The sequence below is a fragment of the Aotus nancymaae genome, unplaced genomic scaffold, assembly GCF_030222135.1.
Source record: "Aotus nancymaae isolate 86718 unplaced genomic scaffold, 86718_ANA_hifiasm-v0.15.2.pri h1tg000015l_1, whole genome shotgun sequence".
NCBI classification, from domain to species: Eukaryota; Metazoa; Chordata; class Mammalia; order Primates; family Aotidae; genus Aotus; species Aotus nancymaae.
In genome coordinates, this window is record NW_026988427.1 from 7,174,254 (window position 1) to 7,191,691 (window position 17,438).

Below are 17,438 nucleotides of genomic sequence, written 5' to 3' on the forward strand. Positions count from 1 at the left end.
ACAGCTCGTGCTCCCGGAGTGAGTCAGAGGGCGGCGGCAGGGGGGTGGACAGACCGCAGGTGGAGGGGAGGAGAACGTAAACGTCCACAGGGGATGGGGGCCAAGGAGACTATTCGTCCCTTCTCGGAGGAGCCGCAGCTTGGGCAGCGCACGTTCGCGGCCTGGGGTCTTCGGGAACGGTCCCTTCTGTGCTCTCGCTCTCGTCGGCCCCACTCTGCCCCCTCCCCCAGCAAAGTTTGAAACCGAGCCGGGTCTTGGGGTTGAAGGTGTGTGTGTTCGGGGAAGGGACGCTCTCCGTAGCCCACCGGGAGCTCCCGGGCAGAGCTGCTGGGTGTGTGGGTCTCCGCGGGGGTCGAGAGAGGGGCGCAGGGGTTCCTGTCCTCTCTTCTGACTGGGAAACGGGAACCCCCGGCCACTTTCGCTTTTCAGCCGGAGCTGGCTCCCTACCTCCTCCCATCCTCCACTGCCCCTCCCCCCGCCCCATCCCCACCCCACGGCCCGGGATGGGAGAAGCATGGGGGAGGGGATGGAGTGACATCCCCTGTCTCTGCCACCGCCTTTGGCGTAGGGTCCCCAGCCAGAAGCAAATGAGTGTTGAATTGAGTTGCAGTGAATATAGCCCAGACTTGAGCCATAAAAAAAAAAAAGAAGAAAAAAAAAAAGAAAAACAGCCACAAGGACAACCACTGCAGGTGCCTGAGTCGGCTTGTCAGACGGCGGGGCCCAGTCCCGAAAGCCTCCTGCGGCTCAGATGGTCGAGCCCCAGCCAGTGCCTCCGCTGCCTTTGGGCCGGGACGGGCTCGGAGGGAGTCGGAGAGGGGAAGCTGAAGGCGTGCCTTGGGTCCCCGGAGCGCTAAAGGCACGGAAACCTGTACAGCAGGCTCCCTCCCTCGCCTCCCGCCTCCCCTCCCCCCGCGCAGCAACACCCACCCACCCCCACCCCCCCCACCCCCACTCCCACCCCCCTTCCCGCGCAGGGATAGACCAAGGCTTCCCGCAGAACCGCTAAGGAGCGCCTCCTGGCGGCCCGGACAAAATCCTCAACTGCTGGCAACCTGCTGGACCTCAGCATTCCTGCAGGCATGTGGCAAAACATCCACACACACGCCTGCACACACGCGCGCACTCATACGGTGTCTAGGTCCAGAGCTGCACACACGGGGTTATACTTTCAACGCATACACCGTCACGCACTCGTTGACATGTTAAATTCAACCCAGCACACACGTCCTCAGGATCTACCATGTACCAAGAGATGTAGCATATTCTGGGGTCAGAAGAAATGAACAAGATACTGGTCCTGTCCTGAGAAGAGTTCAGAGTGACCAGGAAGGGAAAGACACACAGAAAGAGAGAGCATGTGCTGCAGGCAGGCAATACTGCCCTAGAAATTGCCACGGGTCTCCAAAGGGGAAGATGCCCTTACATCTCGCCAAGGAGATATGGGCAATTGGATGAAGGGAGGCCTATTTGAGAAGGATCTTTGAAAATCAGCGCTGACGATGATGATAATGATGACAGCGATGATGTTAAATAATGTGTACGCAGCACCTACTCTGTGCCAACACTGGGCTGAGCACTTTATTTGCAGCCCCCCATTCAGTGCTGACTACAAGCCTTGGAAATAGGTGTTGTTGTCTCCATTTCACAGATGAGAAAACATTGAGTCACTTGCTCAAGTTTACTTAGTAAGTGATGGAGCCAGGATTTGAACTGGCAGAGATGAGGGTAAGAGTTTCCAAGGCTGTGGGAATAGCATGCACAAATGCCCAGACATTTTCTGAAAGAGTACCTGTTGGGAAATATGTGCTGAAGCAGAGCCCTGTGCAAGAAGTGGCACACGAGCAGCAAGGAGGACGGGTGCTAGGCTGTGCAGGCCTTGAAGGTCAGCACAAGGACTCACATCAGTTTAACAAGGCCATGGGGAGCCATTGCAGGGTATGTATGCATGAGCAAATCTGCCCTTTACAAAGATTAATTGGACAGCCATGTGGAGGGTAGATGAGAGCTGGGGGAGAGACAATTAGAGGTTACAGACAAATCCAGAATCTCTAGGACCTGAACCAAGGCATTAGCAGCAGTTGGAGAGTGGAGGGTGGGGATGCAGGCAGCATTGCAAAGCTACAGTGTCTGGACTTCTCCCTCGGCACTCCCATCCCAGTCGTACTCACCAATTCCTTGTGTGATCTGTTATCCAGCTTCTACCTCCCCAGCCCAACTGAATGCTGTGAAACCACGTGCTGGGACTCCCTTGTTCCCTGCCACAGCCCACCCAAACAGTGTCTGGCAGAAAGTAGGTACTCAAGGAATATTTGTAGTATGAGCAAGTGAGTGAATAAATAAATGAATGAATGAGGAATCAGTTGACGTGATTGAACGAGGCATGCTAGAGGAAAAGATGGGTGTGTGGGGAAAGCCAGGATAAGACTGATCTTTGGACAGTTAGAATTTGAGATTATCCATGTGACAACATCCAGCAGAGAGTTAAATGTGCAGGTTTTGGGGAGGGGAGGAAGAGAGAGGGAGGTATCTGTGGCTAAAGAAGTACACTAAACCTATAGGGGGTAGATGAGATTCCCAAGGGAGACAGAGGAGCAGTGGGAGTGGCAGGAGGGGAGTTTGTTTGGAGATCATCTTTGCTTTAAAGGAAAGAAAAGGAGTCAGCAAAGAAGAGAGAGAAGACCTAACTGAACAGTAGGATGAAGACCACAAGAGTGCTGTGTCATGGAATTCAGGAGGAGATTCCAAAAGGCTGACAAAGTTTGGGGGAGGGAGTCAGCAGCAGCATGTGATTCAGCAGAGAGATGGAGGAGGATGAGACCTGTGAAGACCCTCTTGGATCTGGCAATGGGAAGGTTTCTGGTGACTGATTATGGCAGTTTCAGGACTCATAGGGAGGCAGCAGAGCTCTGGTCTCACAGAGAGGTAGAGCTTGACTGGGAGGTGAGGACGTGGAGATGACAGGTGGAGACCACTTCAGCACAAAGTGAGAGGGCTGGGATTAAGGGAAACGCAGAATTTAGGGAAGGAGTTAGAGAAGGGAGGGAATAAAAGCAACCTATGGAGAGGGGATGGAAGATATGAGGAAGAGGGAGTGATGAGGTATAAAGAGAGGGAATCCAGGGCACAAGTGAATGAATTGGCTTCAGCCTAAAGGAGAGGGCTTCTTCCTCAGGAGCTAGAAGGAGGGGAGGTTATGGGAGCTCCCACTCACTGACATTAATTGTTTTGATTATTACAGCCACCATTTACTGAGCACCCAGCACGTGCAAATACATCCCATAGAGTAGTTCTAAAATTTCAAAGTGGCATTATAATTCTCATTTTATAGAGAAGATCAAGTACCAATGAAGTTAAGTCAATTACTCACTACTGCACAGTTTAAAAAGTGGCAGATTCAAGATCTGAGTTAAGCATGCCTAACCTCAGAGCTTATACCCCTTATGCTTTGCCCATGAAGTAGGGGGAAAGTCACCTGCTGAGAGGGAGGAGGCATTAGTAGTTTGGGCCTTGAGAAAAGGAGAGTCGGTTAGGGGAGCATAGACAGAGTGAATGGGAGACTGCTTAACACCTCAGAGGTCCATGCTGGGATGGGGGCAGCAGGATTTTTGGGCAGACTCAGGAGTTTCAGATAAAGAATCCCAGCAGGCTGAAGAGGAGCTACTTAGAGTCACAGGGATGTGAGCATTTAGAAGACTCAGTGGTGAGTAGAGTTACTTTGCAAACTGGGGGAGGGATGGCAGTAGTGAACAAGGTCTGATGAATGCACGCATGCAGAGGTGGCTGGAGAAGGTGATAGTTCGGTTGTACAGAAATAGCATGCTGAGTTTGAGAGGTGCCCACAGACATCCATGAAAGGGTATCCAGGAGAAGGTAAATGTGTTTTTTAACTTGTTTATTGCCTATTTCTCTACACATGTGTGCATGTACCCCCACACTCACACACATACATACCTCAGAATGTAATCAGCATGAGGGCAAGGCTTTGTCTGTCCTGTTTCCTGTACATCCCCAGTGCCTAACACATTGACTGGCATATAGTAAGTAGGTGCTCAATTAATACTTACTGGGTGAGTGAATACAGTGATCTAGGTGTCATCAGTGTCAGTGGTCATTAAAGCCCCTAGAATGGATGAGTTATCCCAGAGAAAGGTTAGAAAGAAAGAAGAGGCAGGGGCTGAGGTCAGAGTCATGGGGAAAAAGCTTATGTAAGAGACAGGAGGAAGAAGAGGAGTCAGAAAAGGCAAAGGAAGAGAAGGGGAGAAAAGAGGAGAGGAAACAGTAAGGGAAGCAGGGACAGGAAAGAACTGAGTCACAAAACCAAGAGAGAAGATTTGAGGGTACAGTGGGGTTGTCAGCAGTTCAAATGCTGCAGACTGCTTCAACAGAGGCACTGGAGGAATGACCTGGAAGATCGTCTGATCCAGGAGAGAGACGTGTCAGAATCACCCAGCAACTTAGGGATGAGGCTGCAACTAAAGCCTGGGTGCCCTGCCCACCAATTTGGAACATCTCAAATTAGGGCCCTGCATCTCCCACCGCCACCTGGTAATTCCTTGAGCTCTATGTAAACACAGAGTAGGAACCTAAGAGTTTCTAAAATCACTTAATTATTAAATTGTTTATTTCCTGTTCTTAGAAATGAAGTCTTTTCACAATGTCTTAAACAAAAATATCTTGACTGAGCTGAGCAACCCTCAAACTCAGAATTCTGGGTCAGGTGGTGGGTTTTCCTACATTGCTTAGAAAGCATGGAAAGCCTGTTCCTTTTTGGCTTGTTCCACAAACACATAGTCAGCAATGGCTGACGTTTTATGAGCTCCTGTGACACCCAGGCACTTGAGCGGTATCATTCATTCTCCTTCAAACATCCATAAAAGGGAGGCCTTAATACTCCCCCATTTTGCAGAGAGCAAACTGAAGCTTGCCCAGGGACCCACAGCCAGTAAGTATAGGTGCCTGGATTTTGAACCAGGTGTGTCTGATGCCAAAGCTCCTGGGTTGTATTTTCGTTTTGCTTTTTTTTTTTTTTCTGCTACATCATGACTTTCTCTTCCCTAAACAACCTATCAGATGAGATGGCCTGATCACGTAGATAAGCTCTTGGGCCCCATATCATGAAATAATCTCAGTCTACTGATATGACTTCTCATCTTGAGAGAAATGAAGAAAATCTATCAAAGAACAACCAGCGACCCTGAACTCAGCCAGGTTGCAATATCAGCCACGCTTTCCCAGGAACCCTTTTTCTTCCTTGCAAGGCTGTGGGGGAACAAAAGGCCTTGGGGAGCAGGCCTGGCCTCAGCTTGCTATGAAGCTACTTCACACATTGGATAGCTCACAGATGTCTCCTCCGCACTTGAAGAGATCTGTGTCTGTTAAAGATCCAGTGGAACTGAATGGTCGAAATACAAAGACAATCCCAAGTTAGAGCACTGGGCTTCAGCTTCTGGGGATGTCGGGGAGAGGGTAAGGAGGCCGAAGGGGAAGCCTCTTCCTCCCCCAGTGCTACCATTGGAAGAGTTCCACTTTTACATAGTTTTCATATTGAGATTCCCATTAAGATTTTATTTGGAGAACACTTCGAAGGCAAAAAACATAATGATAAAAAATACAATAAAAACTGAAAGTTGGTGATTTAGCAAGAGGAGTAAGGTACTAATGTTTGCCGAGCGCCTGCAAGGCCCGTGCTAGGTAGTTTAAAAGCCCTAAGCTCCCAAAAGTTGATAATGTCTCCAACACTCCCATGTGTAATTCAAAATACAAATCTATATTAAGCTACAAAACATAAAAATGGCATGTACACTACAATAAAAAGAACTTATTTTCCATTTGTCTAATTTCAAAAGTCAGGATCCGTTTATCCGAGCCGGCTGTTCTCATTTGCTCAGTTGCCTCCGACTGGCTGGGGCCGTAACACAGGCTGGTGTTTTGATGGGATGATACTGTGGTCCGGGCTGGGTCCTCGCCAATCTCCGTGGGAGCCCTGGGAAAGGGCATTGCCATTTCTCTCTTAGGAGGAAACTGGGGACTCGAGAAGGTTAAGTGTCTTGCTGAAGTTCCCATGGCAAATAAGGAAATAACTGTGGCATTGGAACCCAGTTCTGCCGGACTCCAAGTTTCAGGCTCTTTCCAATGCTCCTGGCTTCAATCAAATTTGAACAATAGGGTCAAGATGAAGGCATTAAAATAGGAATCAAACCGCTTTCAAAACGCTATTTGGCAGCACCTTCGTGTCTGCCCAGTAAATCGTTCTCTTCCGTCTCCCTTTCCCTCTTCCAGGGCATTGGGTCTTGACCTCAGAGCGACAGGTGCCTCATGTCTGAACCAGGGTGAGGCTGCTGTCTGTCTAGCTTCACCGCCCTGCCTGTGAAGAGGCCTCTCCCGTCTGACTCCCAATTCTCTTTTGCAGGTTGTCACATCTTCCTGGGCCAGGCCAGCCAGCAGCGCTGCATGCGAATTCTGCCGTGGGCTAGGACACGCTAACCAGAGCCGGCGGCATGGACTTCGTCATGAAGCAGGCCCTTGGAGGTGAGGTCCAGCTCCCCACCGCGCGCCCTCAGTGGGTCGGACCCTGCAGGGAGGGTGCCTCCGCTCGCCCGGCCCCTCTCTCCCCCGCCCTGACCCTTAGCTGATCCCGCCCCCTTCTTCCCACCCCTTCCCCGTAGGGGCCACCAAGGACATGGGGAAGATGCTGGGGGGAGAGGAGGAGAAGGACCCCGATGCGCAGAAGAAGGAGGAGGAGCGGCAGGAGGCACTGAGGCAGCAGGAGGAGGAGCGCAAGGCCAAGCACGCGCGCATGGAGGCCGAGCGGGAGAAGGTCCGGCAGCAGATCCGAGACAAGGTCAGCTCCGCCCGCCCGCCCTGGGGAGGGCCACAAGCGGGTAAAACCGGTTCCGCGAAACGCTGAATCCCAGCTCGCACCTTCGCCTTAGCTCTCTCTGAGCCTCACTCTTCTCATCAGCAAAATGGGTGTCACAAGGACACCTCCCTCAAGGGATCCTTTTGGGGATTAAGTAAGAGAATGCGCGCAGTAGGTACTCCAAGAGGGCGGAACCTGCTACTGTCCACCATCTCGCACTGCAGATCCTTGGGACCAAAAATGAGTGCAGCTCCGAATTTGGGAATGTTTGAAAAAATACCACAGCGTCCTAAGCACCTTGTGCTGTTAGGTGTCACTCCCGGGGCGGGGGGGGGGGGGTCTGGGGCTGCTACCCTATGCCAGACAGTTCCGTGCATGTCTGTCAGTGCAGGGCAATAAATCAAGGCTAGAAGTAGTCTTTCATTGGTTCAAGTCAGGTTTCATCACCAAAATTTGGCTCCAAATATATGAGCAAACACCCCGTGTTCAGACCTTTGGGGATTTCAACACAGCAGCAAGTTCTGATGGGCAAGTATTAATTTTAAAGGAAACTCCACGCATGATCTCGCCCATTGAGGACTAGTCACCATCCCACAGGGAAACATCCTTATCCCCACTTTACCGATGAGAAGACTGAGGCTTGGGAAGTTCTCCCGGCCACCTCAGCCAGGGCTGCATGACCGTGAGACCCCGCTGTCTACTTGCCCACCCGGCTTCATGATCCTCTCTGCCCTTCCCCTCCCCAGTATGGGCTGAAGAAGAAGGAGGAGAAGGAGGCGGAGGAGAAAGCAGCCCTGGAGCAGCCCTGCGAGGGGAGCCTGACCCGGCCCAAGAAGGCCATCCCTGCGGGCTGCGGGGACGAGGAGGAGGAGGAAGAGGAGAGCATCCTGGACACGGTGCTCAAATACCTGCCCGGGCCGCTGCAGGACATGTTCAAGAAGTAACCAGGCCTCCACCCCAGCCCACTCCACCTGTTACTACTTCTTTTTGGTTCTTTTCTTTTTATTTGGTTAAGTCTCAATTCTGAAGGGGAAAACCTCAGTTGGCCTCTGCCCCCATTCCCTGGCCAGGGGCTCCTCCCCCTCAGCTCCCCCTCACACCTCCTTTCATTCCAGGGCATACATCTGCACCCGACTCCCAAGTAGCTTGAAAAAGGGAAGACAGTCTTTCCCCAGTGGGGGTGAGGGGGGCGTTGAACCCAAGGCCAAAGGTACTGTGGGGCCCCCTCAGGAAGCCTAAGGTCATGCTAGTATGATGACCCCATACATTCCTTCCTGCTCCCCACTGCCAGGAGGACCACTGTCCCCAGCCAGCCAAAGTAATGACACATTCCAGCCCTGCCCAGCATGTTGACCTTTGGCCTCTGACCCTCAGTGGGCCCCCAGGTCAGGGCAAGGGCACCGAGTGGCCTGGCTCTGAGGAAGGGAGTCAGGGGAAGGCCCAGAGTGAGAGACCCTGGGTCTGACCAGGCTGGGATCTGGGCAGGAGGCTGGGACTCTCCTTCTTCCCTCTCGCTGGTGACAACCAACCCAGGGGCACCCCCTCCCCGAGCCCCCACCTGGAGAGACATGGCCCCTGCCAAGCTGGTCCCTCCAAATGGATCATTTGTGGACTTTAGCTCATTTATGGAGGAACCCAGGTAGGGAGGCCCCTTGTTCCTCACCCCCCCCACTTAGGTCCTGGGCCCCCACTGCCAGGCTGGGTCCAGCTTGCTCAGTCAAGGGGCTGCTCAGGCCCCCCAGAAAACACTTGGAGCCATCGGGCAGCGATGGTCTATGCCATGGGGAACCCCCCAACTGGTGTGGCCATGCTGCCCCCATTCCTATCCACCCCTCTCCCCACCATGTCCTGTCCACGCACTTCCAGGGCCCATGATCCCCAGGAGGACCCTTCCTGGCCAAAGCCCCAAGCCTTCGGTGAGAAACCAATTTCCACTTGACGAAGGCTTCCCTCCCTTCATCTCATTGGCCAAGGACAAACTCTCCTCTGGGATGTCTGGGACCGGCATTTGTCTCCCACTCAAATTATCAAGGCTTTCCACTCAGTCAGTTGTGTGGGAATGGTGGGGGAAGAGGGGTCAAATGAGGGAGGAAACTGTATCCGTGCATGCTTGATAGTGGCAGAGACTGCGTCAGAGATTGTGTGTCCAGAGATCATATGCGTATATGTAGGGTTAGAGTGTGTGTGTGTCTTGAGATTGTGTGTGTGGCAGTTATATCTGTGTGTTACAGATTGCGTATTTAGTCTTGTCTATGTGTGCCTGATTGAGATGTGTATTTGAGCTGAAATTGTATCATATGTGTGTGCCATCCATCTCATGTGTTTCGAGACTATATATGTTAGCTTGTGTATGCATGTGTTTTCAAAACAGCATGTGTATTGGAGTGATGGGTATGTGTTAGGTGTTAGGTGTGGTGGAAGCATGTGTTTGAGAGAACTATGAGATATTTGAAGGCTGTTGTGTGCACATTTGGGGGTCTGAAAAGATAGTTGCGTGTATGGATGTGTGGCTGGGGAGAAAGAACGTGGTTAGATGCTCCCTCCCAGCCCTGAGACTATTGGTCACAGTTGACCACCTCCAACAGGAGACCTTGTCCTTGGCCTAGAGTCCTCCCACCCTTGGGGGGTTCCTGCCTGAGGTCCTCAGAATCCCACTGCAACAGACCCAGGCAGTGCCCCAGGAAGCCATGCTGGGCCCCCACCAGGGCCCATCCCCAAAGCAGGGGCCAGGGAGGGGGCGACTTGCCTGCCCCTGAAGCCCCTGTTCCCATTGGCCCCAGTTTGCATTCTGCAGGTTTTCCATTTTAGTGGATTCTGCTTTTATTTCAGAGACAGACATGAGTCTTCTCTGTCCGTTTCCAATAGTTAAAGCCATATCAGTTAGACTGCAATACTTTAAAGACGAGACAAAACAATCCATATGTTTAGGGAACCGGAAAAGTCCCCTGGTCTGTCCCTTCTTTGGGGAGCAGGGCCTCAGCAGCTCCAGCTCCCTGGACTTACCTTCCTCCCTGCACCCCTACCCCCACCTTGTGCTCCTGTGTCCAGCCCCCCAGGGGGCCTGTGTCCGTGTCTGTGATGGGGAGCCACCTCGCACCCCTGTTGTCTGCTTGTCTGTTTGTGTCTGTTATCCTGGGCAGGATGGTCATTCTCAAGAACCCAGGGGTCCTGGGCCAGAGACAGGCAGGGCCAAGTCCAGGGGCCACAGGCCTCCCCAGCCCCTGTGCATGAGCCCCACTTGGACACAGGTATTCAGAGAGGTCCCTTGCCCCTGCCATTTGACAGGGGTCTTCAAACCTCGATGGTGATGCCAGGACACAGAGGGTACCAGATGGGTAGCAGAGACCAAGGCACAGGGTGCTTCAGATGAGCAAGAGAACCCAGTCAAACCAGATATACAGCTGGGCCAGAGGGACCCCAGACCCTCAGAGGGCTGCCCTGGTGGTCTCCACAGTGCAGTCCCTCTGTACTCCCAGAGTGGGATCGGGGCTTTTCAGCCCCACTCTGATGCCTGCCCTCCAGGATGGCTGCTTAGTCTAGGTTCATGTCCCAGACCCCTCTATTCTGCTCCGGGACCGCAGGACTTGAGGTCTTCCTGGGGGTGGGCACGGGGGAGAATTTCTGCCTGGCACACACCTGCCTCTGACCACTGCCAAGTGATCACTCTTAGGCCCAGGGGAACACAATGATGATCATTACTGATGCAGACCTGGCTGTGGAGAGCAGCTGATGCGTGGCCCAGAGAGCATGTCTGCATGCAGCACGTTGGTAGTGCACAGAATATGTGAGGGGTGCTCTAGGAGGATCGGGATGCTCACAGGGTCGCCTGGGAGGTGAGGTGTGTATCAACCCACTGGACGGGAGGGAAATGAGTGTGCACACACAAACGGGGCAATGTGCATGCGACAGACTTAGGGGAGAAGAGGCCCCGGAATTCAGCACACATACAACACACAAGGGAGAGAATCCCAGATAGGAAAATAGGAAGGAGCAATCATTTGGGGGTGGGTGAGAAAACAATGAGGTGCAAGGGATGTGCACCAGGTGAGGTGGGCGTGCAAGCTCTTGGGGAAGGCCCCAGACTCTGTGCCTGAGAGGCGCTGCCAGAGAGAAGGAAAAAGGCGGCTGCAGATCGCCCTGTGCTGGGGACGGCGACAGGTCAGGATCTCCCAACATGGACGTCCTCCACTGCAAGTCCAGAAGCTCCCGGAAGGTATCCTTAACTGCAAAGCTGTGCGGGGTACTCCTCCAGATGGAATCAGGATGTCGATACACCATCCCAGGTGTATGTAAAAGAGAGGACAGGAGAGCGACAGAAGTATTGCAGCCCAGGGCCCCTATCAGGGGGACAGCTGGTGGGCAAAGCAGCCACCCCACAGGCTTGTGGCTAGAGTACAGTGGGGCGGACCCCCCAGCCCTAGAGCCCTGGCACCCAGCTGGCAGGGTTGCACCCCCGCTGTCCACCTGCTCCATCCTCTAGGGTCCCACGGGCCCTGGACCGCACAGGGAGGCTGGGGTCAGCCTGGGCTCCCAGGCCTGAGGACATGCCTCCCACCAAATGTCCCCTGATCTAGTCCCACTCCTGTCACCCCACGCTCTTCACTGGGGAGAGAATGGGAGGTGCTCGTGCTGGCCCTGGGTGAGAGCAGGGAGTCCTAGTGAGACCCAGATGAGATCGACCATCCTGCTCACATAGGGGAACCTTTCCCACATTTGTGCTGTGTCACTGTTGCTCTGCTTCCTTTCAATGTGTCAGTGCCTGGGGGGAGGGGAGGAACACCCCCTCAGCCCCCCTGAACCTGACCAAAAGCCATGGCTGTTGCTCCCCCCTTTGTATGATGCAAATGCTGAGATGTACAAAATCAACCATGACGACAAAGAAAAAGACCTTGTACAGCAGCGGTCTGTCTGTTCTCTTCTGTCCATCGGCATCAGCAGGGACAAACAGGGGCAGCAACTCACCAGGGGGGAGGCAACTCACAAAGCTCAAGAAGCCCCAAAAATCTTCAGTGTTACCCTGGCTTCTGGCCAGGACCCCATGAAATGACTCCAGAAATCAACCGTGGCCAGAGTCGGGACTGGGCTCGGGGTTCCAGGATCACTCTGCCTCCCTGGCTTCCAGAACCAATTCTTCAGCCTCAGGAGCTGAGTGGTCCTCAAGGACCACCCCCTCCACCCACATGCACACACCATCTCTGACCACTCTTTCCCCCAAGCCCTTCAGGGTGCCGCTTCCTGAGAATGCTGCCAAGTCACATGGTGGACAGCGACCTGTCCTCATTCATTCCCCAAACACTAAGGGAGACCTGCTCTCCACAGGCCACATGCAGAAGGCTGGGGTCCCAGAGGAAGGACACCACTCAGCATTCCTCCCTGACACAAACACTTCCCAGGTCTTGGTGAGGAGTCAGGACTATTCCAGAACCCCCTCTGCCCTTACCCTCACCCTAATACCCTTCCTTAAGTTAGACCCCACTCGTCTCAGCTTGGCTGGGCCCTTCCCATGGCCACACAATGGTCTCCCAGTCTCCACCCCTCTCCTTCCATGCACCCTTTGCTGACACCCTACCCCTGCCTCCAAGGTGCATCTAAAATGCAGACTTCACCATGTCACTCCTGCCCAGGCCTCCAAAGGCCTGTACGATGGCACCTACCTGTAGAATAACATACAAATTGTCCAAATGGCCCTGTGCGATGTGGCCTCGACCTGCTGATCAGACCCACACCCACCTCTGTGCACCAAGTGCCCCAGTCCCCAATCCATACCATCTTCTTGGTATTTGCATATCAGCCCCCAGTGCCTGAGATGAATGGTGCCCTTCCCCTCCTTGGTGCTCCAGGGAGCTTGGAGCTCTCTGAAGCTCCAACTCAAACATCACTTCCTCTGTGAAGCCCACCCTGATCCAGTTCCTGTCCCCCTGACCAGAGCAGAGGCTGTCGTTGTGCTCACAGCCACAGAGCATCATGTCTGAGTGTTCAGACAGCGCTGAATGTGCTTACGGCTCTGTCACCCAGCCGAGTGATCTTGAGCAAGCCACTTAACCCCTCTGAGTGTTTGCTCACAAGTGAAATGGGATGATAAGCATTGCTCTGATCTCCGCGCTTGTTATGAAGAGTAAATGGGGTCCTGTACACGCTTTGAGCACCACATGCCAAGCGTTCAGTGAAAGGAGCTCTGCAAATTCTGTTGAAAGAGACATTGCTGCACTGGTCTCCCTCACTGACTTGGGAGTTTTATAGGGGCAGGGCTGGCCTGTGCTCTGATCCCTCTCAAGCACCCAGCATAGGGTCTGCCCCACAACATGTTCTCAGGGACCCCACTGCTGATTCAGGCTCCAAGATATCAATCTCTGTACCATCTACTTGGTAGCCACAGTCACTCTTCTTTTGGCTCTTTGTAGGGAGGGGTGCAGACCCTGATCTCCCACATTCTATGTCCTGATGTCACCCTCCTGCCTGTTCTCCCAGATCTACCCACACCCCTGGGTTAGTGCACTGTGGGTAGCAGGGCTTTGGACTCTCTGAGTCAGAGGGAGCTCAGTGTGCAATGGGAAGCTGTGCTAGTGATTGATGGCTAAATAACAAATTATTACAAACTTAGCAGTTTCAAACAACACATGCGAATTATCTCCATTTTTGTGGGCCAGTAGTCCTGGCACAGGTTACCAGGGTCCTCTGCTTCAGGACCTCTCACAGGGCTGCAGTCAAGGTGCAGGCCAGGGCTGGGGTCTCATCAGAAGGCTCAGCTGGGCACAGCTCACTTCCAAGCTCACGTGGTTTCTGGCAGGATTCAGTTCCTGTTGGATGGAGGGCTCCAGTTCTTGGCTGACTGACTGTTAGCTGGGGGCCATCCCCTGGCCCTTGCCATGTGGGCCTCTCCCCTGGGGCAGCTCACAACAGGGCAGTTTGCTTCACCAAAGCGTGCAAGCCACAAAGGCAACAGAGAGAATCTGCTAGCAAAATGTAAGCCATGTTGTTATATAAGCTAATCATGGAGGTGACCCCTGTCACCCTTGCCATCTTCTATTGGCTAGAGATAAATCACAGAACTCAACCACACTCATGGGCAGGGGATTACACAGGGTATGAATACCAGGACAGGGGATTTTTGGAGACATCTTAGAGGCTGCCTACCATAAAGACTGAGGCAAAACTCCCCCTTTCCTACAAAGCACTGGAGTAGAGCAGGGCGTTGGAGGAGCCAGAGCTCCAAACCTCTTCAGCCACGGGGTCCCAGGGCGTAGAGGAAACGTCTCAGAGCAGGAGCAGCGGCCAACGGCAGGTTCTCCTGGAGTCTCTACAATACTGAGGTCATTCCTAGAGCCCCAGACTGGGCTCTGGGGGCCTTCCAAGGCTGAGGACTGGAGAGAAAGAGAACAAATGGGCTTGTAGCTTCCCTGAGAGTCCATCTGTCTGCTCTGCCCAGCACCCCAGTCACTGTCCTCCTAAGTCCCAGGCCCACCTCCAGAAACAACCCAGCCCAGGACACTCAGACACTTACCCTCAGCTTCTCACCTCTCTGCTCAGTGGATCACAAGGGTCAGTAAATGCCAGTATCCTCTCATTTTCAGTCCCACATATATTCTCCTAAAAGTCTTAATCTTCTCAGGTAAAATGAGTATTCACGGGGCTTCTACCATGTGCTAGGCACCAAGCATACCAATCACACAGCCTTCCCTTCAGGAACCTACGTGCGGAAGGAGGAGACAATGGAGAACAGACCAGCTGCCCACCACAGCATGAGCAGTGCTGTGGGTGAACTCGGGATCATGGTGCAGGCTCCCTGGAGGGGTTTACATCTGAGATGAGTCTTAAATGAGGCGGAATCAGCCCGGTGGAGAAGGAGGGCACCTCCAGGAGAGGGACTGGCATGAACAAAGGCATGGATCAGACAAAAGGAGTTCAACGTGGGCGGTGGGAGTTGAGGAGACAGAAACAGAAGGCGTCCGCATGAATTCATTGAGCTCTCAGTGAAAGGCTGAGAGGTCCGGGACTTCAACCCAGGTGCCAGGAAGTGGAGCTTGGACCCAACCTGCAGGCAATGGGAAGTCACTGAAGGGCATTGAGCAGAGGTGTGACATGCTCAGATGTGCAGACTGAGGACGATCAGCTGGGGCTGTGAAGAAGGTGAACCCCAAAATGTAGCCATGTCTTGACTATTGACTTCACTGCAGGATCAAAGCACAAGAAATCAGGAAACCTGGGATGGGAAGGGGGTTTAAAGTCAAATCCATCCTCCCATGCAATTCAGGAAAACCTCCTGCGCCATCTTTGGTAGAGGGCACAATCCTGCTTACATTCCCCACAGCGTCGGGAAGCTCATTCTAGGCAGGCAGCTCCCCTCTATCTCCTAAACCAAAAACTGCCAGGAAGCAGGGGGTTAATGAAGCCTCCTCCAGCATCTCTTAATTGACTGCAAAATCCTGCTTCCAGACCACTCACTTAGCACTTGTAATTAATTGGGGCTTCTTGCCTGATCTGAGAGATGATGCGATACCCTCCAGGACAACGTTTTCTCAGCTGGGATTCTCCAGCTGGAGATGAGCCGCTACACACCCAGCCTCTCCACAGGCACTGGCCGGGGTATGAATGCAGGCTTCAGCCCTTCCCTTCCGTGTGAGCTCAGGCAGGGCCCTTCCCCGTCAGAGCACAGAGCCAGGACATTGCACAGATTCAGTGGGTGGGCCAGAGCTGGTGTCACCATCTCCGTGGGCTCCAGACCCAGGACATCCACTGTATCCTGGGGCAGGACCAGGGGTCTGCAGCTCTTGGCCACATCAACTCCCTGCTGCTCTCATTGTGAGAGGCACTTAGCATGGCCCTGTCTGCATGAGAGTCAAGACAGCCTGTGTCAAAGTACATAAGACGGGGGAGAAAAAGGGGGGCAAGGGAGCCCCCACTTACCAAGCACCTGCTGTAAGCCACACACCAGGGCTGAGTACTGTAAAGCTGCCTGCTGTCCTCATCCCAACAGGAATCTGTGAAGTCAGTCTTCTCCCCACTTTACACATGAGAAAGCTGAGGCTCACAAGTAAAAGCATAAAATGAAATGAGCACAGGATTTGGACTCAGACAAACCCGACTTGCAATCCTGATTCCTTCCATCTGATCCTGGGTAAGTGCCTCAACAGCCCTGAGCCTGGGTTTTACCTATTTTTAAAAATTATCACGTATAATAATACATAATAAAAATTACTATATATAATAATGTCCACCACGACCACCAGGGCCACTGAGGAAATGAAATAGAATAATGCCCACAGATCCCCGAGCACAGTGCCAGGTACCCAGTACCTACAACATGACAGCCATTGCTACTAAATGCTACTATTACTAAAGCAAGACTGATGAAGAAAAGTGACTAGAGGAGGAAAGGAAAGGAGGGAGAAGAAATAAAAAGGAGGAGGAGAAGAATTTGTTATGAGAAAAATCCTACAGTCATCCAAATAGTAAACTGGGAAGCCTGGATTTAAAAACAAATCTGTCTTGTGCCTTTTCATGTAACCCAAGACAGATGAGAGGCAGGCGTTAAAGTGAGTTAGGGGACAGAGGGAATAACTGACTCCTTAAGGAAGCTCTCGACTTTTTAGCTCAAAAGAGACCTAGCAATGTGCAGTAGTTGTCTGTTACTGCATAATAAATTACCCAAATTATTAGCTGAGTGTGGTGGTGCACACCTGTAGTCCTAGCTACTCAGGAGGCTGAGGTGGGAGCATTGCTTCGGGAGGTTGAGCTGCAGTGAGCTATGATCACGCCACTGCACTTTAACCTGTGCAACAGAGTGAGACCCTATTTCTATAAAAATAAATAAATAAATAACCCCAAAACTTAGTGGCTTCAAGCAATAAACATTTATTTTCTGTCCATTTCTGTGGGTCAGGAATTCTGGAGTGGCCCAAGTAGTTCTGGACTGGGGTCTGTCATGAAGCTGCGGTCACCGGGTCAGCCAGCTCTACAGTCTCATCGAAAGGCTCGACTGGGCTGGAGGATCCACCTCCAAGGTGTCTCAGTCACAGGACTGGCAGCTGGTGCTGACTATCGGCAGGAGGTCTCCTTTCCAGAGCCTCTTCATAGAACTTCTTCAGCAACCTCACAATACGGCAGCTAGCCTCCCCCTGAGTTAGTAATCCAGAGAGCACGGGGGAAGCTGCAATGTCTTTTGTGACCCAGCCTCAGACATGTACCATGCTTCTGCAGTATTCTATTAGCCATACCAACCAGCTGTGATTCAGCGGGAGAGGATGCTATACAGGGCACGAATACTGGGGGGAAGAATCTCCCTGGGAAGTGGACCCCTCCCCTTTCAGGCTGCCTAGCTCACAACGCAGACCTCAGCACACCGGCAGCTCTTTCTTCAGCCCTTAGTTAGCAAACACTCCTTCGTTCATCCATCCATTGAGGAAACATCTCCTCATTCCTTTCTGCCATCGGCAAGTGCTGTCCTCCCAAGGGCCTCATCGTGGCCAAATTCAGGCTAAGCACTGCCTTTCAGACCCAAATCTGACATGGTCACCGGAGCCTGTAGTCCGGACATCAAAACCAACACATAGCAAGCAGTCTATCATGAGAAAACACT

At 52.7% G+C, this 17,438-nt stretch overlaps 1 protein-coding gene across 2 annotated transcripts in view; it reads left to right on the forward strand.

Moving 5' to 3' along the window:
* CPLX2 (complexin 2) overlaps nucleotides 1-7,903 on the forward strand; it is an 82,449-nt gene extending 74,546 nt beyond the window's left edge. For both annotated transcript variants that reach the window (XM_012466341.3, XM_012466340.2), the window contains 3 exons: nucleotides 6,413-6,531; nucleotides 6,669-6,844; nucleotides 7,609-7,903. In XM_012466341.3, coding sequence (XP_012321764.1) covers nucleotides 6,501-6,531; nucleotides 6,669-6,844; nucleotides 7,609-7,806 — 405 coding nt within the window. In that variant the 5' untranslated portion in view covers nucleotides 6,413-6,500 and the 3' untranslated portion in view covers nucleotides 7,807-7,903. The remainder of the gene's footprint in view (nucleotides 1-6,412; nucleotides 6,532-6,668; nucleotides 6,845-7,608) is intronic.
* The last annotated feature ends 9,535 nt before the right edge of the window (nucleotides 7,904-17,438 follow it).